Raw genomic sequence first — 26860 nt, forward strand, 5'->3', positions numbered from 1 at the left:
ATATTATGTTTTCTAAGTTTAGAGGGACTAACATAGTACTAAATATGTACATAAGCTACTGCAAATGTTAGCGGAGTGTACGAAGGCAGAGGTGAAGGTTCGGACCTATATCGTACATACATTCTTTAATTCATAATAAAAATAAAACGTCGTTTAGTCACAGGGCCAATGATAAAGTACTCAAAGCCTCAAAGGTTTAAAAAGCGTGTTCTAAGGGTTCCCTGGCGACGATTTGAGCTTGCTGCTTATTACTCCATCAACGCTTAGTAGTATTGATGAATATGGGCCTCTACTCGACACCGCCGGCAGCGTTGATTTGAGTTTGTTTCCTGTAACCCAACTAAATCGCACTTCATAGATGACATGTTATTATCAGAGGCATTGAAACACCTTGGGGTCCGAATAAATAATATATTTGTGGCGATGTTGAGACTATCGAAATCGTATGTATATTTTTCGTTTTACAAATTCTTCTTAAAGTTACAAACTCTTCGCTTTGTAAGCGAACCCACCTTACTTAACTTTGAAACCTACGATTTACAAAAAAATATCTTGTTAGAATATTTTGAAACATGTAACAAGAGTTGTATATATGATATATTTTTATTGTTAAAATAAACACTCATATTTGCTATTTAAATAGTTTTTCTCTACGAGTATTAATAATGATACCTCTTATTAAATATTAATTTAGAATGGCTAGCATTCCGAATTAAATACCTAGCTATTGGCACCGACAACAATTACGCGATCACCGCGTCGATGAACTGTACTAGCGAGTGTTTATACATATATAATCATTTTTCGGCATCTGTACTCGTTTTAGTAAATGAGCTTGGCAACATGTGTTATAAGAGATCTTCGATGCATTTTTTTTTAAGACCTTAAAAATATTGATTCATGGTATACATCAATAGAAAATATGTAAGTTTTTTAAGAATTTTTTATTCTAAAAAAGTAATTTAAAGACAGCTTTTAAGAATGTATGGGAATATAAATTAACACATAGATTATGTGTATGAATGCAGGTAAAACTTAAAAAGTAACCAAAAATGTAATGTTTTTACTTAACTTTAACAACTACTTAATTCTTAAATATAAGTTTTAAACAAATTTTATGTTTTATCGTATATTATCCTCTTGTTTGTTGAAACACCGGCTCCCGGTATAAACACATTTTGGCCGCAACTGTTGACATACCGGGAGCCGGTATGGCTAAGTGTGTTCTGTTATTCGCTCTGAAGTACCCTTTGTTGAAAGTTTATATATTAGCTATGATTGAGTATTTATATAGAAATGGTTGAAAGTGAATAAAGATTATTCAATTTACAATAAGATTCATAACTTGAATTGACTTGATTCGTTCTAAATACGGAGAAAATCTAGTTACAATAAAAGTCTGTCTCAAAATTGGGCTGTCTGTTGACCATACCGGCTCCCGGTATAACAGGTAACACAAGGTGGGCTAATGTCATTTAACATACGAAAGGTTATATTGAAGTATTTTAAACATTGTTCCTCAATAATTGCTGACCCAAGCACCATGAAAAGCCTAATTCAATGTTTAGTCCGCAAATACAATTAAAATACAGGTTTAACATATTTACAATTGGTTAAGAAAAAAACACAAGTAAGGGTTGTATTGTTTAATGGGACAATGATTAATATGGTAATTCCCTCTTACTATCTTTCACTTAAACATTCACAAGACTTATCTTAAATATTTCATAAGTTTTATGTTATATAACCTACTTATTGAGTGCTTGTTCCAGATGAGGTCATATTGCCATTTATGACACCTACTGTTGTTCTATTTCCTGCAGCTAAGTGAGATGCTTTGTGTCTTTCAAGTTCATTTACCCAAGAGCGTACATGTTCTAAACGATGCCAAGCCATCTGTAATACTTTTTGTGATGCATAACCTGATCCTTCATGCGGTTGGCCAGTGGACACTTGTGTCAAATAATTTATTTGATCACTTAGTTTAGATTCAACCTGACTTAAAGTCCTGAGAAATTGAGACGTATTACTCTCAGCTTGCTTCTGGCTTGATCTTTCTTTGCCTAACTCCAACAATGCTTGAGCTAAAAAACAAAAAAGATATTACTTCGGAAGGCGTTTAATCGCTTAAATAAAATAGAAAATGTAATCATTATATGAACCTGCACATTGCAAACATGTAATTATATCTTTTTCTATGTCGTCGAGAACTTGAATCCTTTCTATAGGACCTGCCATATCTTAATTTGTCTTCTTTTTAATATGAGTATTGATACACAAAGAAAAACTGTAGCTCAAATAAGAGAATTAACACAACAACAATTACACTCCACACAATTTACGGAAAACAGTGCTTCTTCGTTACAAGGGTTTTTATTTGTTCTAACAAATTCAATATTAATTGTAACTGGAAGACAAGATTGTCTTAAGCTAAATATTAAAAAGCTAGTATTTGAATTTCAATTTCTAGGCTTAAACCATACAGTAAGCAAGCAAGAAAGTATTATTTTTGATTAAAAGTGACAATTAATATTTGACACTGACAGCGCTATCCACAGATTACACAATGTAGCACAATTCTTTTTTTATTTCATATGAATTATTTTATTAATTATTATTTTATTATGCATAAACAATAAAAATAATAAATATAAAATAGCTTTTTTTTTTAATGAGATAGGTGGCAAACAAGCAGGCGGCTCACCTGATGGAAAGTGACTACCACCGCCCATGGACATCTGCAACACCAGGGGGCTTGCAGGTGCGCCGGCCTTTAAGAAAGGAGTACGCTCTTTTCTTGAAGGTTCCCATGTCGTATCGGATCGGAAAAATCGCCGGCGGAAGCAGGTTCCACAAAGTGGTTGTGCGAGGCAGAAAATGTTTAAGAAATCGCGCTGTTGTGGATTTTCGGACATCAAGGTGGTGCGGGTGAAACTTCGAATTTTGACGAGATGTCCGAAGGTGAAATTCAGCAGCCTGGGATTAATCCGAACGATTTCTCGGAACATTCCCCGTGAAAAATTCGGTAGAAGATGCAGAGTGATCCAACATCTCTATGCAAAGCCAAAGGATCAAGGAGATCGGAAAGGGCTTGATCGTCGATAACTCGAGCCGCTCTACGTTGGGTAGGATCAAATGGAAGGAGCTGGTACTGGGGATCACCCGCCCAGAGGTGAGAGCAGTACTCCGTGTGAGGTCGAATTTGCGCCTTATAAAGTTTTGGGCGATGGGCCGACGTGCAATACTGTCTCGCCTTGCTGAGCACACCGAGCTTTTTTAAAGCCAATTTGGCTTTGCCTTCCAATTGACCGCGGAACTGAACGAGGCCCGAAATATCAACGCCAAGTATTCCGATACTAACGGTAGCGGCTATCGGGATGTTCTCAAATCGTGGAGAGACAAATGGTGTTTTTTTAACGGTTAACGCGCAAACTTGCGTCTTTTTGGGGTTGAAATGGACTAGATTTAGCCGGCGCCAATTCGAGACTTCGTTTAACGAAGACTCGATTTCAGACATAAGTTTGTTCCGGTTATCTTCGACGTTTTATCACGTGTCTACAGTACTGTCGACTGCATAGCAGTGAATGTTACTGATTTGCAACAAATTATTGATATGCAGAAGAAACAGAGTGGGTGATAGAACGCAGCCTTGTGGAACACCGTCGACAACGACCTTGATGCTCGGAAAATATTCGCTGCGTTGAGCTCATTACGGCGACTCCAATCTGTACTTCCAATTCCTACCAAAATTATGCTAGCAAACTGTCTCCTTTTATCAATTCTAGAATACGCAGATGCAAGCTATCCTGATCTCACCGAGGACCAACTGAATAAACTTGAGCGACTTCAAAATATTGCTATTCGATTCATATTTTGCCTACGAAAATATGACTACGGCTCCGAATATCGTTCAATACTCAAGTGGCTTCCTATACGTCTTCGCCGGAACTTACATATTCTTTCTCTTCTGTACTGTGCGATATTTAACTATAGTTTTCCTACATATTTAAAATAAAAATTTGAATTTCTTGGTGACCCTTCGTTTTTTAAGATCTAAGCGGTACCTAACACTTAAAATGCCTGTACACAAAACTAAATTACTAAACAAATCGTTTACTGTACAGGCCATAAGGTTATGGAATGCCCTTCCAGTAAACATTAAAAAGGCTCCATCTATTTCAGTTTTCAAAAGAGCCGTTTAAAACTATTACCTAAATAATAATTCAGACGACTTTAATTAATTATTTTATATAAAATTTATTATATAATTTTATGTATTTTTATTAATACTCTTTATTGCACTGAGAAATTTTACATAGAAGTTTTAAACATGAAATTTTTGTTTACAATAATATATCATTTTATTATATATCTTATATATATCTTAAGTATGTATTAGTGTATGATAGAGATATATATTATGTATACATGTATATATATATATATATATATATATATATATATATATATATATATATATATATGTGTGTGTGTAGGAAGTATAAGTATTAGTGTGTAACTATTTGTATGTAAGTTTATGACTGCACCGCCTACGCGGATGGTTTTGAAATCTCTAACGGTTAAAAAGCCATAAGTCCGCCCGTTGTACAACACTTTTAAAGTACTTCTTTTGTTTTTTTTTTTTTGTTAATTATTCTTTCGTATTTTATTAATTTTATATAACATTCTTTTTTTTCTTTTTGTTTGTGGTGTACAATAAAGAATAATTCATTCATTCATTCATTCATTAATGGTATTTTTACTTTGTAATTTTGTTTCAAACTATTATAATTTAATATATTATGTAATGAGAACTAATACAGTGAATAAAAGAATAAGTAATTGTTAATCTCGAGTGATATGATATCGTCATCTCTACTTTTTTAATTTTTTGATTATTTTTTTATGATATGAATATCAATATCCAATAATTTTTACGACTAATGTATTGAATAATCTTCCATCAGAAAAGGTTAAATGAAAGTTTTAACGTAATCTATAACGAATAAAAAAAGTGATGGAAAAATAAAGGAACACTATTTATGATTCTCAGAAATGATGTTATTATGTTACTACGTAAAATAATTGATAGTTCATTAAAATTTTGAAATCGTTGAATTGTACTGATTAATATTATACGATATACTCATTCTCCACCCTCAAATCATTTGTTTTAGGGCAACACTAATTGCTAATTTTACCTTACTAGTGTCAAATTGTCTCCAAGTGCAACGTCAACCTCTTTTGACTCGGCCATTTTTGTTGCGATAGTCGTCAGACATGGTAGGTTAACACATTTTTGTATCCCTTTTTATCTTTGTAATCTTAATATTTATTTTTATTTTTTTTTGTTTTAACTATTTAATAAGTATGTTGTATATTTCGTTAATAAATATTTATAATATTATGTTTGAATATAAAATGATGATACAAACTTACAATTTTTTATACGGTTAGAACCTGAAATAAAATGAAGATTGTACTAGGGCGGACTGATTAATGCTTAATAAAATATTAAGTTTGTGTACCTCTCAACTTACACTCATACCAGTATTTCTCGTTTTTCAGTCGCATAGGAAATTCTCGGCGCCTCGCCATGGGTCTATGGGATTCTATCCCAAGAAGAGATCCCGTCGTCATCGTGGTAAGGTGAAGGCTTTCCCTAAAGATGACTCCAGCAAACCTGTGCATCTTACTGCTTTCATCGGCTACAAAGCTGGTATGACCCACGTGGTCCGTGAACCTGACCGTCCTGGTTCAAGTAAGTACATGAAGACTTGATATTATTGAAAGACATAACCTTAAAATGTAAAACATGCGTGGATTCTTTAAACTGTTAATTCATGCTTTTATTTGTAACTTTTAGAGATCAACAAGAAGGAAATCGTAGAAGCTGTAACCATCATTGAAACTCCTCCCATGGTCTGTGTTGGAGTCGTCGGTTACATTGAGACACCACACGGTCTACGCGCCCTGTTGACCGTATGGGCCGAACACATGTCGGAAGACTGCCGCCGTCGCTTCTACAAGAACTGGTATGCTTGATAATTATTGATTATTTTAATGTGATGTACTTAACATTTAATATCATTATCTAATTATTACTCTTAAAGCTCTCCTCTCGCTGGATGAGGGTTTATTTGTAAATATGCCATGTGCATATTGTTACCAAGTGGTCTCCGCTCAACGAAGAGGCTACCTGGTTTTTCTTACAGCAGGCTCTATACCTTTGTCCTCCGATTAGGTATAAGTGCAAGAAGAAGGCTTTCACAAAGTCAAGCAAGAAATGGCAGGACGAACTTGGACGCAAGTCCATTGAGAAGGACTTCAAAAAGATGATTCGTTACTGCAGTGTTGTCAGAATTATTGCACACACTCAAATGAAACTTCTTAAGCAGAGACAAAAGAAAGCCCATATCATGGAAATCCAAGTTAATGGTGGAACCATTGAGGATAAAGTTAAATGGGCCAGGGAACACCTTGAGAAGCCTATTCCTATCGACTCTGTCTTCACTCAGGATGAGATGATTGACTGTATCGGTGTCACCAAGGGTAAAGGATACAAAGGTAAATTTTAAATACAAGTATAATTATATTACTAAATTCTTTAATGTAAAACTTTTCTTGATTAATAATAAATTCTGTGATATAGGTGTAACTTCACGTTGGCACACTAAGAAGCTCCCTCGTAAGACGCACAAGGGTTTACGTAAAGTTGCCTGTATTGGAGCATGGCATCCTTCAAGAGTTTCATTCACTGTTGCCCGTGCTGGTCAGAAGGGCTACCATCATCGTACAGAAATGAACAAAAAGATTTACAGAATTGGACAAGGTAACTACTATTACTCGGAATAATTCTTATGACTTAATTTTTTTAAGAACATATCAAATTATAATCTATAATTTTGTGACTTATAGGAATCCACACAAAGGATGGCAAAGTTATTAAGAACAATGCTTCCACTGAATACGACTTGTCTGAGAAATCCATCACTCCAATGGGTGGTTTCCCTCATTATGGTGAAGTCAACAATGATTTCATCATGATTAAGGGTTGTTGTATGGGACCTAAAAAGCGTGTCATCACTTTAAGAAAAGTAAGTTTTCAGTTATTTGGTTAATTATTCCTGGTTGAACCAACATCTTATGTTCTTCCAGATAAATTAATAGTATTGATTTTACACAAATTCATGTTCATAAAGTTCATAAGTGGCTTCATATATTCCTTTTCTATAAATAGTGCTGCAGGTCAATGTAAAAGGCATTACTTTCTAAAATCTTAATGTACGGATTATCTACAATTTAACTTAATGACCATGCTCAGGGAATCTTTTATTGAAAATATGAATTATAATGTAATATTAGTATAATTAGTTGGAAAGAATGTTTTATGCTAAATTCTAAAAATTATTAGGTAAAAAAGTCAGTCTTATAATCTGCCATTATATTTTACCAACATTTAAAAAAAAAAATTATGATCAAAATCAATCAAATCCATAATTTATTAAAAACCCTTCTGTTAATTTCTATATTTTTAATTTCAGTCTCTGCGTGTCCACACCAAGAGAGCAGCACTTGAAAAGATTAACCTCAAGTTCATTGACACTTCATCCAAATTTGGTCATGGACGCTTCCAGACACCAGCTGACAAGGCTGCTTTCATGGGTACTCTTAAAAAGGACCGCATTCGTGAAGAGGCTGCCGCCACCGCTGCTCCAGCTGCAGCACAGTCTTAAGTGTTATTGACACAATAAACTAATCAAAATACTTATGTATTTTACTGCTAATATTTCCTAATTTAATTATGTTAAGTCCATTCCAATGACAAAAGGAAACATTCAAAACATACCGTATTTTTCAATATCACAAGTGTTCTGTTGATAATTCCGCTATATGATTAACTACAAAGACAAACAGTTCTTAAATAATATACCTTCATTTGTAATACAACAATATTTCACTTAAACTACATAAATCTGCTTTAATTTCACTTCCAAAGTAACGAAAACAGTTTTGTCGACATTCAAGACTCCATTTTTTGATGACGAACATTTTAAAATAGAGGCCTCGACTAAGGATGTTCGTTAACACGTTCACTGCCACCTAAATTTTTCCTATGCTCATAGCGATGCCGCCATACATAATGCCGCGAACACGCTAAGCGTGTCCCCGGCATCGCTAGATAAATTGTATGGACAAGCGTAGCGTGTCCACTGGCACAGGAACAAAAAAAATATCATTTTTTTGTTAAAACGGTCTTTGTTAGTTAATATTTCTTGTGTTATGCAATAATTAAGGTGTTTAGAATAATGTTGTCAGTGTTTTATCCTGGAATTATGACAAAAAACCGCTTTTATGGTAAGTAAACATCATAATGTAATCAGTGGTTGTAAAACTTTTTAATAAATTCCCACATATCATATTTATATTGGTGTCGAATTTGATATATACTTTTTATCGCGTTATGATTTAGTTCGTATTTCAATAAAAAAATTGTTCATGATATATACTGTTACCTGTTATCTACTGTTGTATCCCTGCAAAGGACGCGGGTCAGTTTGAAAGTAGCAAGGTATAATCAAATAAAATAAAATAGAACTTTCAATACAAATTAAAACAGAGTTTAAATTTCGCTTCATAAAGTGTCCATAAAAATCCACCTTCTTTTTTTGTTTTCTCAAATACATACTTATTAATTTCTAAAATCAATTTTTATCTCACTTGTTTCGTTCACTTTCTTATTAGTTGCTAGAAATGTTCAAAGGTCATAGGATATCGATTCGGTGCACATGTCTTGATATAATAATAAAGAACAATTAAATAAGTAATAATTAATAAACAAATATGTAATTAAAAAATAATCAAGCTTCTTGTAAGCTAAACTCGTTTTATTGTTTCATTACTTCAATTCTTGTAACACGAATTTGAAGTTGACATGAGTTTACATTTTTAAGGTAAATCAGCCTTATTTAGTGTTTAATTTTATATATTTGGTGTATGTATGTGGTAGTTAATGATTAATCGAACTAACATATAGGTACTTGTAATACATAATCAGTATTAACATAACACAAAGTAAGACAATTTAGTATAAACTTTGTCATTAAATAGGAATGGCAGAATTACGGCTTATATAGTTTTCAACCGACTTCCAAAAGGAGGAGGTTATCAATTCGATTCAATAACTATAACTACATTATATAATCGTAAATCGACTTTTAAGTAGTCTAATATTTTTCATTTCATTTAACTTAGGAAGACTCTAAAAAATATGTTGAATACGCAATTATTTTTATTACTTTTTCGTGCATATTAATTTGTTTTAAAATAGTGTTTTGTTTGAAGTCGGTTTTTCTTTTTGTTAAAATTTTTATTTATACTACAAAGGTGTATAAATTTTTAAAATAATATATTTTTTTTTATTTTAGAAAAAAATGTCTTTTGTAATGCCGGCGACACGCTAGGCTTGTTCACTTATTAAGGATAATCATAGATTGTCAAACTGTTTTTTCAACAAACCACATTTTATTAATGGCTTATTACCAATTTGTTGACAATTGAACTAATTTTGTTATTGTTTTCTCAAATTTGAGGAACTTTGTTACATTTTTTTTTGTACAAATATCTATTATTATAAAAATTTATACACCTTTGTAGTAAAACTATATAAGCCGTAATTCTGCCATTCCTATTTAATGACAAAGTTTATACTAAATTGTCTTACTTTGTGTTATGTTGATACTGATACTGATTATGTATTACAAGTACCTATATGTTAGTTCGATTAATCATTAACTACCACATACATGCACCAAATATATAAAATCAAACACTAAATAAGGCTGATTTACCTTAAAAATGTAAAGACATGTCAACTTCAAATTCGTGTTACAAGAATTGAAGTAATGAAACAATAAAACGAGTTTAGCTTACAAGAAGCTTGATTATTTTTTAATTATTTGTTTATTAATTATTACTTATTTAATTTTTCTTTATTATTATATCAAGACATGTGCACCGAATCGATATCCTATGACCTTTGAACATTTCTAGCAACTAAAAAGAAAGTGAACGAAACAAGTGAGATAAAAATTGATTTTAGAAATTAATAAGTATGTATTTGAGAAAAAAAAAGAAGGTGGATTTTTATGGACACTTTATGAAGCGAAATTTAAACTCTGTTTTAATTTGTATTGAAAGTTCTATTTTATTTTATTTGATTATACCTTACTAATTTCAAACTGACCCGCGTCCTTTGCAGGGATACAACAGTAGATAACAGATAACAGTATATATCATGAACAATTTTTTTATTGAAATACGAACTAAATCATAACGCGATAAAAAGTATATATCAAATTCGACACCAATGTAAATATGATATGTGGGAATTTATTAAAAAGTTTTACAACCACTGATTCATTATGATGTTTAGTTACCATAAAAGCGGTTTTTTGTCATAATTCCGGGATAAAACACTGACAACATCATTCTAAACACCTTAATTATTGCATAACACAAGAAATATTAACTAAAAAAGACCGTTTTAACAAAAAAATAATCATTTTTTTGTTCCTGTGCCAGTAGACACGCTACGCTTGTCCATACAATTTATCTTGCGATGCCGGGGACAGGCTTAGCGTGTTCGCGGCATTATGTATGCCGGCATCGCTATAAGCATAGGAAAAATTTAGGTGGCAGTGAACGTGTTAAACGAATGGAGACTGAATGAATTTATACAGATAAAAATATATTATTTTAGTTTTAAAATACATTATAGATATTTTTTAAAATATAGGTATATTTATTTAATTGGTTGTAATATATGAATTATTTGTTAGAAACGTAAAAAGTTACCTAACGTTAGATAAAAAAAGTTATTTTTTTATACAGTAAGGTTTTTCCATAAAAATAACTTTTTACCAAAAATGTTAAAATAATTATTTTACTTGAAAAAATTCTCTTATCTCGAAATGAAGACCAGTTTTGTGCATAGCAATACTTAATTTATAGTTTTGAAAATAATACAAGGGTAAGAAAAACATTCGTCTCTGATCTTTCGTATCATGTGCACGGGTGCTTATTCGGAATTCTCTAAAGTTTTTTATTACGACCTGGCTTTGTTTAAACGAACTGTGATTGAATCCGATTTACCATTTACAACCTTTTGCTTTTGTCTACTGACTTTTAATTTGCTTTCAACACGGACTACGTTGATTGAACATTACTTCTTTAATTTGAAGATTAACACGTTGACTGTCCAGGCCAAATCCAACAACCTTCACGTGGCGTCCTGCGGTCTTTTTGTTAAAGGTAGTTGGAAATACTTCACATTTAATAAATTTATACTTGAAATCTCCGTCACTGTAATATTACAGTTATTTTCAGCATGTATCACATGCGATACAAGGACGTCTCGTCCTTAATTTTAGTGTATCACATATGATGCAAGAACGTCGAAGCAAAAAATGTGAGTATTCATACAACTAATTGTTTTAGTTTTCTTGCGGTAGTTGCATAAAAATAATTATAAACGTCAATCACAATTAATCGAGCATCGCAGATCTATTGTTGCAGAAAATAGTCAGCAAAAATGAGTTCCCGACCGTCTTAGCAATATTTTCATTCACTAAAAAAAATGTGTTGGTTAGGTTAGGTTTAAATTAGGTTCAACCTCTTTTAAAAATAAAACAAATATTGTATAATGGATTATGATTGCGGATTGCATGCAAATATATCGACATCTGGATGTAAGACAATAGACAAAAAGTCAATTGTTAAAAAATAAATTATTCTCATATTTTAGGTGTTTAAATCATAAAGTTTAATTTTAATTATCTTTCACGCAATTTCAGGAATTCAATATGGGTGATGAACCACAACCAGGGCCGTCGCATGTTACATCCCCTCTTAAAAAGAGGACAAAGCGAGGCCAATTGACAAGAAATGAAAAAAATGTTGCTATTAACATTTACAAACAGGTTAAAAGCAACACTACGTCGTACCCATACGAGTCCGAAATCGTGAAAACTACGGCCAATATTATGGGTGCGGCGCAGTCCGCCATTTATAGACTACTAAACGAATATAAGAAAGAGCACAAAATAGACTCTCTTCCAAAACTTACCAAACCTTCGAGATCAATAATAGCAAATCTGTAGTGCGCTCCTCGATAGACCAGATTTGCAAATTTGGAGGAAGAGGTATTTGGCATATCGGCGGGAAAACCGAAAAATCTATTACTTAGACGAAACTTGGGTTAATGAAGGTCTTGTTATTTCATATAATAGATATAAATTATATTCCGTTTTAAAACGTTTAAATTTTTTTAGGACACATTGCTTATTATATTTGGGTCGACAACGACATCGAGAACTCCCGTCGAGCCTATTTAAGTGGGCTTACTACAAGCCTCAAAAATCCTGTAAAAGGAAAACGCATCATAGTTGCTCATATAGGGAGCGACGACGGGTTTCTCGATAACAGCGAACTCATTTTTGAGGCAAAAAAGCAAGAAGACGATTACCATGGAGACATGGACGCCAATAATTTTGAAAAATGGTATTATTCTCTATATATCACTCTTACTCTGCTTGATGTCCATAATAATTTTTAATTAATTACAGTAATGGTATCTAATAATGTTTTTGTTTTGTATTAAGGTTCCTCGATATACTTAATAAGTTAGAACCAGGGTCAGTCGCCGTAATGGACAGTGCCCCGTACCACTCACGCCAAGTGGAGCGACTGCCAAATATGTCTTGGAGGAAAGAGGACGTACAAGCTTGGCTTACAAATAAAGAAATAGCTTACGAACAAAGCGAAATAATAGCTGAGCTTCTAAGCAAGATCAATAAAGAAAAATTTAAAATAAAATATATTGACTATATAGCCAATGCTAAAAACGTTACAATTTGTCGTCTTCCGCCATATCATTGCGAGCTCAACCCGATAGAATTAATTTGGGCTCAAGTTAAATCTTACATTGGCAGAAAAAATAAAACCTTCAAAATTCTAGAGGTTAGAAATCTGCTCCACGAGGCAATTAAAACGATAGATAAAAATAAGTGGTTACGGTGCATTGACCATGTCATAAAAGAGGAAGAGAAAATGAAGGAATTGGAGGGAATATTGGATACCACGACGTCGGACCCTACCAAATTTATTATTTCGGTTTCTGACAGCTCAGACACCGAATCAGAATAAATATTTATTTAATAATTGTTGTTTTATTTTTATTTTACCTGTAATTATTATACAATTATAAAATAACATAAAATTACTTTTAACATCAAAGAAAATATATCGTTCCTAAGCATTAATTACCCATTCATTCAATTATTTTCACCTCACTAGTCGAAGGCAAATGACATATCAATTAAGGTCAAAGTTGTTTATTAACATTTTCTCCTCTTCCCATTGGAATAGACTATAGACGGAGTATTGAAAAAAAGATATATTTTGCTATTAATTTGAATTTTGAAATGATTGAGCAAATTATCTGCAATATTTATCAAGCCATTGTTTGATTTAATTCTTGAATTTAAATATAATTCTCCATAATGTTTTTGCCAATGCTAAAGTGCTAATTAGGATGTATGTATGATTTGCTAGGAGTGCGAGAACCAGAAGTTCCTATCTACTATCGATACTTGACCTCGAAAACTAATCGGGATATCGATTGGTACAGCGATAGTATCGATAGTCTAGATTAATGGTTTTTGTAATACTGTCGATTTTATTCATTCAGATCTTTTCAGTCTTTCAAATTTTCGTTAAATGTTTTTTTGAACCGGGTCCTCTTATATTATAAAACTACGACTCTCGGTGGCTTCGCACGGATGCAATGCAACTAAATATCATACAATTTTTTTCTCTATTTTGTCCATGTATTTATGCTTATACTCTACTGGTGGAAATTTAAATTTATTACGATACTATTAAAATATAGTAAACTAAGCTAACCTGGCCTACTAAATTACTTATCTAAAAATATTACTATCGAAATATAAACTGGCTATCGATAGTTTAGGTTAAATATAATGGTTTTTACATTACTATTGATATGCAACACTGGTTAAAAATTAGAATATATCGTGCTAGTGGTAGTGTTGACTCTTATATAGTGTTATGTAAGAAATAATAAATAGTAAATTAGGATAGTATAAGAAATAAATTTACCATTTATACGTTAATATAAGTTATTAGATATAGGCTTACATGATATCCGGAATGATTTTGGCCACGGTAGCCAAAAGGCTGGGGCAATTAATGGAGACAAGCGCAATACGCATAGTGGCGGATTTACAAAGTTGCCGCTAGTAGGCTATTCAATTTTTGCCGCCCCTACTGACTTGAAATTCAAATTAATTACCTACATTAATTTTGAAATTGCATCTTTTTTATTTGTGTTCTATCATCCTTACTACATCACCTTTTGCCATTATTAGTATTATTATGAACTAGATGATATTTCTGTCAGTACTAGATTATTTTTCTAACCCGCTATGTAGTGACGACAATACGGATTACGGACGTAATGTGTATACATATAATAATTAAAGTATTTTTATAATTATAACTATTTTTTATTTCTTTAAGATAATAAAAATTTGGACTAAATTCGACACTGAATATGCAGAATATATTTTATAGTACAAGTGTGCTAATCCTAACTCTGGGATGTTTCTGAGATTTTTTTGACAGAAATTGGTTAACAAAAGTTTTGGTAACTTGTTAACCCGACCTGAGATAACTCGAAATTGCGGTCTAGCATATCTAGCCGCTTAAACAATGAGGCAGGAAATGGATAAATAATTGTGGTCTAGGTATTTTCTAGATGGTACTGGCCTATAACTATATATATGCAAAGGATATGTCATAAAATAATTTTGATTTATTTTATAGGCTAATGAGCTTATTATATTCAAAAATATGCAATATAAATTAATGCAAAAGTAGATTTGTAACTAAAACTGGTAAAATATTATTGATATATAGTCTATCTTCTCATGAGCAAATTAATTAACAAACTGCTTACTAACAAATTAATTTACACATCTGTATAAAAACATTTAGTAACGAAATTTTTAAATGTTATTAAAATATGAATATTTGTATCATTTTTTGGTGAATAAATTAATTTTAGGGAATAAGAAAAAAAAATTATAGAAGATTTTGATTAGGAACAAATAAAATTATCTCTTTTAATCATATTGGAAATTGAAATGTATAATTTTTAAACAGAAATCATGCCAAATATAAATTTTATTTTACATCAATTATTTATATAAAAAATAAGTAACAGCAAACACAATTATAGAACAAAAGCAATTAGACTGTCACTTTGTCAAAGTATTTGTTTTCTACCACATATCTTATACATTGTAAAATAATATTTCGTTCATGTTGTATTTCTCTATGCAATAATTTTTCTAAAAGTGTTGAAGGCAACTTTCTTCTTAGGTTAACAGGTCTAGTTTTAGTTTTAGCCTTTGCACACATTTGTAAGCGTTCTTTTTTTGATGGTACATGTTTGACATGTTTTGTTTCATCATTATTTGTGACCTTAACAACTGTTGTCTCCTCAGGTCCGCTTTCATTTTCACTTTCATTAGGATTATTAATTAGATTATTGTCAGCTTTTAACACTGTCTTATTTTCATTTAATAATTGAATAGGTTCCTTATTAATATTAAAATCTTTTATGTCATTATTTTTAACATTCAAAATTGGAGTTGTGTTCAAATTATTTGTAGTTGTATTAGGTGTAGTTATTGTGTCTACTTCAGTATCTTCATCGCTAGATTCATAATTACTAATTAATGATGTTAAAGCTCCACACAGAGTTGGTTTTGTAATGGTTGTATCAACTACTTCTGCATCAGGCACATCTTCGTCTTCTATTATATTATTGCTAACCTCTGGCATTTCCTCTTCAACTACATCATCAGCTGCTATATCTTGAATGCCTCTGAATGGTTGTAGTTTTCTGGTTTCTTCTTTAGGAGGAATTACTTTATGCACTATTTTTACTGTTCTCTTTTTGTTGGGCAATTGTGGTGTAATTTTTCTGTCCTTTAATGTTTTCATATATTTTTCACGGGTCATGTGTTGCTGTTTTTTATTGTCGAATCCTGAAAATGTATAAATTTTATATTTTTAAATGCACCTTATATAAAACACAACATTCTTAATTTTATTAAATAAAATATAATCCAAAGGTGACTTTAAAAGGACATGGGCATAGACATGGAAAAACCTTTGGCAGTACATATAATGACATTCTTACCAGATTTGACACTGTTAGCTCCATTGTTACTGCGTTTTAATCCCATTTTTTCCCCTCTTCTAATTTTTTCTTTGATTTCAGCTTGTCTTTTCTCTATATTTTCTTTTGTTGGATATTTCCTTTTTCTTTCTTCTCTCCATTTTTTAATCTCCTCTGGATTGTTTAGTTTTCCTATTCTTTTATATAAGCCTGTAGCATGTTGCATTTGAATGTGTTTTGTAATTACTTGAGGGTGTGCTACAAATTGACATCCATCTATGTTGCATTTCTAAAACAAATAATAGTAAAAAATAACTAGAATAAAGAAAGACTTAATTGTAAATAATTCATTTTAACTTACTTGATGACGCTGTTTGTGATAGTCAAGATGATTTCTCGTCATAAAACCCTTATCACACGTTTCACACCAATATTTTTCACAGCCAGGTAATGATTGCGATGTCGAATGGGAATTAAAATGTTTTTTTCGCTGCATAATATTACCTTGTGGTCCTACATTTTGGTTAAATGGAACACTTTGTGTATATGCCATTTTTCTATTTTGTGTAAACGTATTCATGATGAGCTTATTCTGTCTTTGTAATTTTACGTTATTTTCGAATGTTATCCAAGTTAAATGTGTCCTGACTTTTAAATTAAATATCCTTAAACATAACACTCAACAGCTATAATCTTGAATCAGATAGACTGATATATGTCAATGTCAATTGTCAAAGTTCATGGAGTATAGAGTTGTTCAAATCCGTTGAAAATTTATCATTTCGATTAAACTCTGCTTTGCATTACCTATCCCAATGGCTCTGTGACCATGGCTTGTCGCTGTCGATAGCCAAAAGTCAAGCAGTGATTTTTACGAAAAAAAGACGTATTCCTGCCTTTGATCTGTTTTATGAGGGTCAATGCATTAACTTTGTAGACAAAACAAAATTTCTTGGTATAATTCTCGATTACAAACTGAACGGAATTTCTCACTCCGATTACATAGCCAAGAAATGTGAAAAATCTATTAATGCCCTTAGAGCAGTGTCTGGAGTCTGGTGGGGAGCTCACCCTTATACATTAAAATTGATCTATAACGCAATAGTTCGTAGTCATTTGGACTATGGACTGTTCGTTCTGGATCCTTTTAATAAATCAGCTTCAGAAAAATTAAATAAAATACAATATAAATGTCTCCGTATTATATTGGGTGCGATGAAATCCACCCCTACTAATGCTCTGCAGGTTGAGTGTGTTGACCCTCCTCTACAGATAAGGAGGCAATATCTTTGTGACCGCTTTATCATCAGATTGTTACAGCTACCCTCCCATCCTCTACTGATTAGATTAAACAAACTATCCCACCTTTGTAACCCAGATAATCCGGCATCCCCATTCCTATTAAACAGTTTCCTCAAGTATACCAAACTCCCCCATCCACTTACCACTTTTCCCTCTAATCCTCTTTTTTCCACCTCCTTTAAAGCACTTATTTATAATCCTCCGGTAATAACAAATCTTGGAATCGTAAAAGGTTCCCCTGATGCTAATATCCAATTTCAAACAATTTTTCATCAAAATTGGCCTAATCATCTCCCTATATATACTGATGCCTCTAAGCTCTCGCCGACCGGCTGCGTTGGTGCAGCTTGTTGGATTCCTAAATTTAAAATAGCCCTATTATTTAAATGTCCCCCCGAAACCTCTGTATTCTCCGGTGAGGCCATCGCTTTACTGGAAGCCGTAAAGTATGCCCTGTCACACAATATTCAGCAAACAATTATTTTATGTGACTCACTAAGCTGTCTGTTAGCCATTAAAGAGAATCCTTTTCGTAGCAGATCAAGACTTTCAATCGTTTTTAAGATCAGAGAGGCCCTGTTGTCCTGTCATCAACAAGGGCTACAAGTCCTGCTGGTCTGGATTCCTAGCCATTCAGCTATATCTGGTAATGAGATGGCAGACTCATATGCTAAGATTGCTATCCAATCTGGTACATTAGAGCATTTTGCCAACACATCTCAGGATTTGCTTTCTCTTGCCAAAGCTGAATTGATTAAATCCTGGAATTCTTTTTGGTTTTCATCAAAATTGGTCAAGGGTAAATATTATTCGGCGTTACAACCTGAAATTCCGAGGCGACCTTGGTTTTCATCTCACAGGCACGCTGACCGTTGGGTCACCTCCACCATCTGTCGGTTACGCCTCGGCCATTCATGCACACCTACTCATCTAGCAAAAATCAGAGTTCGTGATCACTCGCTGTGTGAATGTGGCCTAGACGAAGGCTCTGCAACCCATATCCTGTTCCTTTGCCCTAAACTTCTTCGTCCCATTTATGACATCCTCCCTCCTAAAGTCCCTCGCCCTATAAATGTTGAATGTTTGTTGACGTTTGTGTTTAGTCCATTTTGTTCAATCTTATGTAAATATATCAAATTAAATAAAATTAAGTTGTGAATAGTCAAATTTTTCATATTTTATTACATATATAGTTTAGAATACTAACAACTATTTTTTTTTTTAATTATCCTATTATTAACTCTTAATGTTTGTGTTGTTCTAGGTTAAGGATTAACAAGGAAATTAATACTACTATTCTTGACTTTAAAATTCAATTGAGTTTAGTGTCTCAACCGTACCGATCAATCTCATTCGTGTCTTCTCCATCCTACGTGACATTGGCGAAATAATCTGTGCCCTGCCGGCACAACTAAAAGCCATTAAACTAAGAATTGAATTGAATTGAGTTGTTCAAAATAATTTATATAAAACTTCGATTTTTAAGATTATAATTAATGAATGTAGCACTATAATTGATTTAGAATCCATTACATGGTAATGGTATATAATCCATTACATGGTAAATGGTAATCCATTACATGGAAACATAGGTTTATGGTATATTTATTAAATGTATGATTCAAGCAAATTACTTTAATAATTCTAAACCTTGAAGTAGAACTACTCCTGGTTGCTCAAAGAAAAGTTCATCAATTTAGTAAAATCGTAATATAAGTTTAATTACTATACGGTTTACATCTGAATTTAGTAAGATATAAAAAAACAAATTTCTAGATTTTTATTGTTAAAAACAAAACACATATTAAGTTAAACAAAAAAGAGACAATCTATATTGCTAATCGTAATATACCAAAAATGGGTTTTTTATTATTGAGAATGTATCGATATTGATCGTTACTAATTTTGAGTTTTTGACACCTTGTTGTTTTTGACGTCCTGTTAGACATCACTAGTAATACATTCTGATAATTTGATAAACAAATAAATTCGAATTTCATTCATAAATTAAATATTGCTGCAGATTCTGGGTATCTGGGAAGATTGTTTTAGTTCAATTGTGTTTAAAACTAGTAACCTTGTGTGAAGTACGTATTCGAAATGAATAATTCGGCTGCAAAGGTATTATCTAAACCATAATAGACCCAAAAATACATATCCATAATGCTTCTATTATTATTTAAAGGCAACTTTAAATTTCAGGTGGGCGAAATATTTACAGAAGCCGGTGCAGCTTTTAATAAACTAGCAGAAATGACGATGATGTTGCACCCAATGACGGAGCAGCAACCAAGGTTTGTTTCATTTTATAAAAAAATAAATTATTTAGAACAGGCTATTGATTTAGTACAGACATAAACTATTATTTGAATACAAAAGTATATTTTTAATACAATTGCCGTATCCTTCCTGTGAAAAAAAAACTTATTATGTAAACTTATGTTTTTTATAATCAAGCTATAAAATCAAAAATACTGGCTTATATGAGAAATATAAGCAAAGTTATATTTTTTAATTTAAAATTTTACTTTTGGAAATAGTGAAATATAAAATAAATGTTTGTTTTATATCTTGAACCAACACTTGAACTAATTCATTAGGATTAATTCAAGCAAGAGAATATGTTACTTGTTTGCCTTATATAAATTAGGTGAATCCCAATGATACTTTTGAACTAATATACAAATATCAACATTTCTATTTTTTTTGTCTTGATTATTATTAATTGATAAATACAAACATTTACAGTACACAATCAAAAACACCAGTTAAAAGAAAAATTCAGGACGAGCGATTGGGAAGCAATAGTGGTTCGGGTCAGGTAAGCATATAGGAGAGATATATAGTATATGTTTACACCGCTGAGTTTCAATTCATGACTGATCTTTATTTCAATTCTTCAAAAGGTCTGCTTGTTTGGTGGTAAATCAATCTTTCTATACATTACTGGTTGTAGCTTATGTTTTTAAAATAGTTTAATTTCTACAACAATAACTGATTTTATTTTGATATTTTCTAAAATACAATGGTATGTATAGTATACACATATTCAAAACTATTTTAAATTAATATTTTGTATTAACCTGATGGCTAATTCAGTAAGTAAAAATGAGATTTAATGTTTTTCTTAATTTGGACAAATCATTTGATTCTATGAAGTATGAAGTGATACAAAATAATTAATTCATAGATCCTAATTAGTTGAAGCTTTGTAGATTTAACATTTATTGATATAGGGATAAATAGTAGAGGATTGTACTGTATACGACTATTTAATAATCATGGGTCAAATCTTGCAAGTCAAATAGTTTACTAAATTGTTATAGTACAGATATTTAAACTAAATTAAATGTTTCATTTATATCATTCAAATATTTATGATTAGGCAGTGACGATAGATGAGGGTTCCTTGTGTTTTTCTTCTCAACAGTACCTAATAATTTTTCAAACATATATATCTGTAATGTTTGTTTGTAATGTTTGTCTGAGTCTTAGCCCTCAATAATCAGTTAAGATTCAAATGTTCCTACAACTGGGCCATCTCACTTTATTGTAAGGATGCAATACTAATAGAATTTCTGAATGTACTGTAATGTATGTTTTGTAACATAGACCTAGAATAATAAAATTATATATTTTTCAGGTAACATTTAACATGCTAAATGCTTCGGAGTCTGAAATGGATGTTGAGGGACTTGGCAGTGATGTCAAGTTGGAGTTTGAATCCAGCACAGAAGAAGTTACAACAACATAAGAGTAAAAAAAATGAATACCAGAATGTTTATTTTGTTATAAGTTGTACATAATTAGAATATACAAAATTTTTAATTTTAGTTATAATAATTAAATGTTCAGATTATTCTCTTAGATGAAAACATTGGATCTTTCTATTCCAAGAAGAAGAAGGTGATTCATAAATCTTAATATGTGTCTGGTCATTCAAAATATCTTCAATTTCTTGATCTACATTATCTCGAAAATTCAGTGAATCAAATAACTCAAAAACTTTACCAGACCTCTTCATTCTTCTTTGAGCATTTTTATAACACTTCCATGGTTGTGGTTCTATAACAATTGATTTCGAATTATCTTTGAGAAATTTTAAGAATTTTTGTAATCCTAAATCACCAATGTTAATATGTATCCACATTGTGACCGAAAAACAAAATACTATATCAAACATGTCTTTGTTTTCATTTTTAATATATTCTTGTATTTGTTTACACCCATTTTCTGTAGTTATATCTATTGTAACAAATGAAATAGCATTATTAGTGTTTCGTTCTTGAGCTCTTTCTATTAAAGTAGGGTCAATGTCGATGCCTAAAATTTTTATATTGCTTTTAGGATACATAGTTTTTAAATAAATATATAGTTCTTCTGTAAGTTCTCCAGTATTACAGCCTACATCTAAACAATGAATATTCTCACTCTCTATGTGTAAAAACATTGTAGGGTGTAAGTTATTTATTCTTTCTTTTGAACTGTGAAATGAGTAGTAGTTTATAAAGTTGCCATATCTTGCTGCTCCAGGATTATCTCCAGTAAATGACAAATCCTTAATACCATGTGACATATTAGGTTAAATTATATTTATTTGTAAAGTAAAAGTTTTGTAAATAATGTAGTTGTCGGCAATAAAAGTACTGAGTGTGCTGTTATTTTATAGCTAATAACAGTTATACAAAGGTAAGAAGATTTTATAATTGAAACTAGTTAGTAAATATATCAGTAAAACTAAAGTAAATTCAAGAGGAAACTATTAACTAATAGAACTATTTATAGCTACTTGATTGTCGCACAGACCCTAAGTTGTCATTTGTCAGCTGAGCTGTCAGGCGTCAGCTGAGTGCTGACACTATTTATTTGACATAGTGTTGACACGACGCGTGATGTGTTGCCAGAGACAATTTTTGCAACTTTAAACAAAATAAAACTTTTTAATAACTTTTATTATAAAGAGGATTGTTAATGATTAATAATTTTGAATAGGACGATTAACTATAATTGTAATGGCGATATTTTTAAATGAGCAGAAATTAAAATGTAAGCGAAGTGAGGCGATGCAAGGAGAGGAGAGGAAAGACAGAGAAAGAGAAGAGAGAATATAATTACTAATTCAAACTATATATTATAGTACTATAGTACTAAAGTTTTAGTATTTTATTGGATCAGACTGGAACTGACTCATAGAACCGTAACCCATTACATGACATGACTGTAAGGTAAATTGCTGCTGCTGCGAGGCGCCAGTTTCACCTGCGACAAAGATCTACGAGACGTCATCAGTAGAATATAAATTTTATAATTATGAGACAATATGAGACAACATCACATACATTACTCTGATCCCAATGTAAGTAGCTGAAGCACTTGTGTTATGGAAATCAGAAGTAACGACGGTACCACAAACACCCAGACCCAGGACAACATAGAAAACTAATGGTAATCTACATCGACTCGGCCGGGAATCGAACCCGGAACCTCAGAGTGGCGTACCCATGAAAACCGGTGTACACGCCACTCGACCACGGAGGTCGTCAAAATTAAATATAAACTAATGGTAATCATCTGTTCTTATGTGAATCTAAAATTGTTCAGTATTGTCTCAAATGAATGTAATAGTTAAACTAAAGTAATTATAAAATCTCTGTTTTATTTAGTACTACTGCTGAAGAAACATAATTAGCCTTAATAAAAGTGCCCATGATGTTTGTTTTGTACTTTATGGGCAATGTTTTCAACGCTGTTTTGTCAGCAACAAGGGATGTAAGGGGGCACAAACTACACCTTAGTGCCCCAAGCCAACCTCACCTGCCCGTTGTGCATCCTGCCGACCAGCAAACGAGGCTCTGGCGACCGACTGATGGCGGTATAACTATTAAATAAAATAGGCGTAGCGGAATACCACAGGCCGGTGACGGGCAGCAGCGTCACCGTTGCGAGAAGCTACGCCCTGCGATCGCCAACCCGCCTGCCCAGCGTGGCGATTATGGGCAATAACCTCCACATGCTGCACACACGCAAGCCACGGCCCCCAGTTCCCGGCAGCCCCGCTATTCCTCGTCATGGTGGCGACGATGGTAACGGCGGGACGGGGGGTGCTAAGAATCACCGGGCTACGGGAGGCCACCACAACCGACTGACCCTTGCGACGTACAACGGACGCACGCTACGGCTTGACTCGCATCTAGCGCAACTTGAGGTAGAACTTGGGAAAATTAGGTGGCACATATTAGGGCTATGTGAAGTCCGTAGAGAGGGAGAGGACACCGTAACCCTCGAATTGGGCCACCTAATGTACTTCCGAGAGGGTGACCAACAATCCCAAGGTGGCGTTGGGTTTCTGGTAAATAAGTCCCTAGTTGACAACGTTGTGGAAATCTCCAGTGTGTCGAACAGGGTAGCGTACCTCATTATAAAGCTCACCGAGAGGTACAGCCTCAAGGTGGTGCAAGCATACGCACCGACCTCGACACACTCGGACGATGAAGTGGAAGAATTATTCGATGACATATCGAGGGCCCTCCACTTCACCACGAAAACCCACTACAACGTTGTCATGGGGGACTTTAACGCTAAAGTGGGAGTACAGAACTGCAGCGAATCGGTAGTAGGACCCCATGGATTTGGAAGCAGGAATCATAGGGGGCAAATGCTTGTCAACTTCCTCGAACGGGAGGGGCTCTTCTTGATGAACTCCTTCTTCAAGAAGCAGCCGCAAAGGAAGTGGACGTGGCAAAGCCCTGACACTATGACAAAAAATGAGATCGACTTCATAATGACGGACAAGAGGCATATATTCAGAGACGTCTCAGTGATTAATAGGTTCCATACGGGTAGTGATCACCGACTCCTCCGAGGCTCTCTGAATATCAATTTTAAGTCCGAGCGCGCCCGTCTGATGAAGTCCACGCTCCGACCAAAGCTGCTCCAAACCATTGCGGGATCTGAAACATTCCAGTCAATCCTGGAGAACCGATTCGCTGCTGTGGAAACCACAACTGACGTAAACCAGAACCTCGAAAATGTAGTTCGAATTCTCAGGGAAGAAGGCACGAGATATTGTGGCATGCAGCGTAAGGGCAGGAAGTCCAACCTTTCGGAAGAGACTTTGGGGCTCATGAAGAAACGACGTGAAAACCCACCCGTCACTTCGTCAGAGAAACGGCAATTAAACCAAGAGATCAGCAGGCGCGTACGACACGACCTCCGGTGCTCCAATACTCTTGCAATAGAAAGAGCTATTGAGCAGAATCGGGGGTCTAAGGTGTTCGTACAGTCTCTTGGAAGGAGCCACCTGACGAAGTTGACCACAGCAAGTGGAGAAGCCGTTTCTTCTAAGCCGGCAGTACTTTCGGAAGTAGAGGACTTCTACGGCCGGTTATACGCATCGCATGCATCTCGACCTGATCCCGAAAATGAGGATCCTAGAGCTACATTAACACGCCATTTCTCCGAAGACCCGCCTGAAGTCAGTATTGGCGAAATCGTGACTGCTCTTGGACAGCTTAAAAATGGAAAAGCCCCTGGAGAGGACGGCGTTACCACAGAGCTATTAAAAGCGGGAGGTAAACCGGTACTTAAGGAACTTCAGACGCTTTTTAACTCGGTCCTCTTCGAAGGGAGAACTCCGGAGGCGTGGAGTAGGAGTGTGGTCGTCCTGTTCTTCAAAAAGGGAGACAAAACCCTGCTGAAGAACTATCGTCCCATATCCCTACTGAGCCACGTCTATAAGCTGTTTTCAAGAGTGATCACGAACCGTCTTGCGCGAAGATTCGACGAACTCCAACCCCCGGAGCAGGCCGGGTTTCGGAACGGATACGGCACCATAGACCATATCCATACAGTGCAGCAGATTATACAGAAGTCCCATGAGTATAATCGGCCCCTGTGTCTTGCATTCGCGGACTATGAGAAGGCCTTTGACTCGGTTGAAATCTGGGCTGTTCTGGAGTCCCTGCAGCGTTGCCAAGTTGATTGGCGATACATCCAAGTGATGAGATGTCTCTACGAAGCTGCCACCATGTCCGTCCGAGTACAGAATCAGCAAACAAATCCCATACCATTGCATCGAGGAGTGAGACAAGGGGATGTTATTTCCCCCAAATTGTTCACTAATGCAATGGAGGATATGTTCAAGACGCTGAACTGGAAAGGACGTGGCATTAACATCAATGGCGAATACATCTCTCACTTGAGATTCATAGACGACATCGTCATCGTGGCAGAAACGCTGCAGGACCTACAACAAATGCTGAACGAGCTGGCTGATTCTTCTATGCGTATCGGCCTACGGATGAACTTGGATAAAACCAAGGTCATGTTCAATGAACATGTTCTACCGGAACCGACTACGATACACGGTACCATCCTCGAAGTTGTTCAAAAATATGTCTACCTCGGGCAGACTCTGCGATTAGGTAGAAACAACCTTGAGGACGAGGTGAATAGAAGAATTCAGCTGGGTTGGGCAGTGTTTGGGAAGTTACGTCGAATCTTAACATCGTCGATCCCACAGTGCCTTAAGACGAAAGTCTTCAATCAGTGCGTCCTACCCGTCATGACATACGGAGCCGAAACGTGGACACTCACGACAAGGCTGGTCCACCAGCTTAAAGTCGCTCAGCGTGCTATGGAAAGGGCTATGCTCGGCGTTTCTTTGAGGGATCGCATCAGAAATGAGGTGATCCGTCAAAGAACCAAAGTCATCGATATAGCCCACCGGATTAGTAAGCTGATGTGGCAGTGGGCTGGTCATATTTGTCGTAGAACCGACAACCGTTGGGGAAAACGTGTTCTAGAGTGGAGACCGCGTCTCGGCAAACGTAGTGTAGGACGTCCTCAGGCATGGTGGAGTGACGATACACGCAAGGCGGCAGGCAGGAGCTGGATGCGAGTAGCCGGAGAAAGACCACAGTGGCGTGCACTGGGAGAGGCCTATGTCCAGCAGTGGACAAAAATAGGCTGATGATGATGATGATGATGATTTGTCAGCAACAGATGATCCCACGATGCTAGAATAGGCTTACTTCTGCGAGCATAAGTCAGGGCTGATTGGCTGCGCGACATACCGGTACCAACCATGACAACATACAGCATCAATGCAAATTTCTAACGACAATTGATGCATTGCATATTACTAAAAAAAAAGATACTGAAGAAGATACTAAAGAAGAAGAAATTACTTGTTTTATAAAACTATAAATAATTACCTAATAATATAAACATATAAAATTAAAAATGTTAAAAAATATACATTTTACTCTCAATAGTTTTTTTTGTGAA

At 34.1% G+C, this 26860-nt stretch overlaps 6 protein-coding genes and 1 non-coding gene across 7 annotated transcripts; 4 read left to right on the forward strand and 3 right to left on the reverse strand.

Moving 5' to 3' along the window:
• Positions 1-1137: 1137 nt before the first annotated feature.
• Positions 1138-2517, reverse strand: LOC124531368 (mediator of RNA polymerase II transcription subunit 11). The gene is made up of 2 exons (XM_047105918.1): positions 2163-2517; positions 1138-2084 (listed from the first exon to the last, which is right to left on the reverse strand). The coding sequence occupies exons 1-2, from the start codon at positions 2236-2238 to the stop codon at positions 1753-1755; spliced, it is 408 nt and encodes a 135-aa protein (XP_046961874.1). The 5' UTR covers positions 2239-2517; the 3' UTR covers positions 1138-1752.
• Positions 2518-5152: 2635 nt separating this feature from the next.
• On the forward strand, positions 5153-7767 carry LOC124531052 (60S ribosomal protein L3). Its single transcript, XM_047105497.1, has 7 exons — positions 5153-5283; positions 5569-5761; positions 5867-6035; positions 6245-6567; positions 6653-6832; positions 6919-7097; positions 7545-7767. The coding sequence occupies exons 1-7, from the start codon at positions 5281-5283 to the stop codon at positions 7734-7736; spliced, it is 1239 nt and encodes a 412-aa protein (XP_046961453.1). The 5' UTR covers positions 5153-5280; the 3' UTR covers positions 7737-7767.
• LOC124531500 lies at positions 5422-5500 on the forward strand. Its single transcript, XR_006966547.1, has one exon. It is a non-coding gene; the product is annotated as a small nucleolar RNA U43 (small nucleolar RNA).
• A 4389-nt stretch (positions 7768-12156) lies between the features above and the next one.
• Positions 12157-13257, forward strand: LOC124531150. The gene is made up of 3 exons (XM_047105619.1): positions 12157-12268; positions 12333-12561; positions 12663-13257. The coding sequence occupies exons 2-3, from the start codon at positions 12536-12538 to the stop codon at positions 13204-13206; spliced, it is 570 nt and encodes a 189-aa protein (XP_046961575.1). The 5' UTR covers positions 12157-12268; positions 12333-12535; the 3' UTR covers positions 13207-13257.
• Positions 13258-15249: 1992 nt separating this feature from the next.
• Positions 15250-16981, reverse strand: LOC124531304 (nuclear fragile X mental retardation-interacting protein 1). The gene is made up of 3 exons (XM_047105820.1): positions 16632-16981; positions 16292-16559; positions 15250-16136 (listed from the first exon to the last, which is right to left on the reverse strand). Exons 1-3 carry the CDS (start codon positions 16848-16850, stop codon positions 15334-15336), a joined length of 1290 nt encoding a protein of 429 aa, XP_046961776.1. The 5' UTR covers positions 16851-16981; the 3' UTR covers positions 15250-15333.
• Positions 16982-19494: 2513 nt separating this feature from the next.
• LOC124531244 lies at positions 19495-21754 on the forward strand. Its single transcript, XM_047105743.1, has 4 exons — positions 19495-19693; positions 19775-19866; positions 20321-20393; positions 21216-21754. Exons 1-4 carry the CDS (start codon positions 19673-19675, stop codon positions 21324-21326), a joined length of 297 nt encoding a protein of 98 aa, XP_046961699.1. The 5' UTR covers positions 19495-19672; the 3' UTR covers positions 21327-21754.
• Positions 21327-22408, reverse strand: LOC124531243 (probable RNA methyltransferase CG11342). The gene has a single exon (XM_047105742.1). The coding sequence runs from the start codon at positions 22146-22148 to the stop codon at positions 21429-21431; it is 720 nt and encodes a 239-aa protein (XP_046961698.1). The 5' UTR covers positions 22149-22408; the 3' UTR covers positions 21327-21428.
• Positions 22409-26860: the final 4452 nt, after the last annotated feature.

Source organism: Vanessa cardui, chromosome 7 (assembly GCF_905220365.1).
Source record: "Vanessa cardui chromosome 7, ilVanCard2.1, whole genome shotgun sequence".
Classification (NCBI taxonomy): Eukaryota; Metazoa; Arthropoda; class Insecta; order Lepidoptera; family Nymphalidae; genus Vanessa; species Vanessa cardui.

What these genes read in the sequence shown, in the direction of transcription:
- LOC124531244 (XM_047105743.1), top strand. Translation starts at nt 19,673, where the DNA reads ATGAATAATTCGGCTGCAAAG. An exon ending in ATGACGGAGCAGCAACCAAG is followed by an intron (nt 19,867 to 20,320) that starts GTTTGTTTCATT and finishes AAACATTTACAG; the next exon opens with TACACAATCAAAAACACCAG. An exon ending in GCAATAGTGGTTCGGGTCAG is followed by an intron (nt 20,394 to 21,215) that starts GTAAGCATATAG and finishes TATATTTTTCAG; the next exon opens with GTAACATTTAACATGCTAAA.
- LOC124531368 (XM_047105918.1), bottom strand. Translation starts at nt 2,238, where the DNA reads ATGGCAGGTCCTATAGAAAGGATTCAAGTTCTCGACGACATAGAAAAA. An exon ending in TACATGTTTGCAATGTGCAG is followed by an intron (nt 2,085 to 2,162) that starts GTTCATATAATG and finishes TTTGTTTTTTAG; the next exon opens with CTCAAGCATTGTTGGAGTTA.
- LOC124531243 (XM_047105742.1), bottom strand. Translation starts at nt 22,148, where the DNA reads ATGTCACATGGTATTAAGGATTTGTCATTTACTGGAGATAATCCTGGA.
- LOC124531150 (XM_047105619.1), top strand. Translation starts at nt 12,536, where the DNA reads ATGGACGCCAATAATTTTGAAAAATG. An exon ending in GCCAATAATTTTGAAAAATG is followed by an intron (nt 12,562 to 12,662) that starts GTATTATTCTCT and finishes TTTTGTATTAAG; the next exon opens with GTTCCTCGATATACTTAATA.
- LOC124531304 (XM_047105820.1), bottom strand. Translation starts at nt 16,850, where the DNA reads ATGAATACGTTTACACAAAATAGAAAAATGGCATATACACAAAGTGTT. An exon ending in ATCACAAACAGCGTCATCAA is followed by an intron (nt 16,560 to 16,631) that starts GTAAGTTAAAAT and finishes TATTTGTTTTAG; the next exon opens with AAATGCAACATAGATGGATG. An exon ending in AGCTAACAGTGTCAAATCTG is followed by an intron (nt 16,137 to 16,291) that starts GTAAGAATGTCA and finishes ATACATTTTCAG; the next exon opens with GATTCGACAATAAAAAACAG.
- LOC124531052 (XM_047105497.1), top strand. An exon ending in ACCTGACCGTCCTGGTTCAA is followed by an intron (nt 5,762 to 5,866) that starts GTAAGTACATGA and finishes TGTAACTTTTAG; the next exon opens with AGATCAACAAGAAGGAAATC. An exon ending in CAAGGGTAAAGGATACAAAG is followed by an intron (nt 6,568 to 6,652) that starts GTAAATTTTAAA and finishes TCTGTGATATAG; the next exon opens with GTGTAACTTCACGTTGGCAC.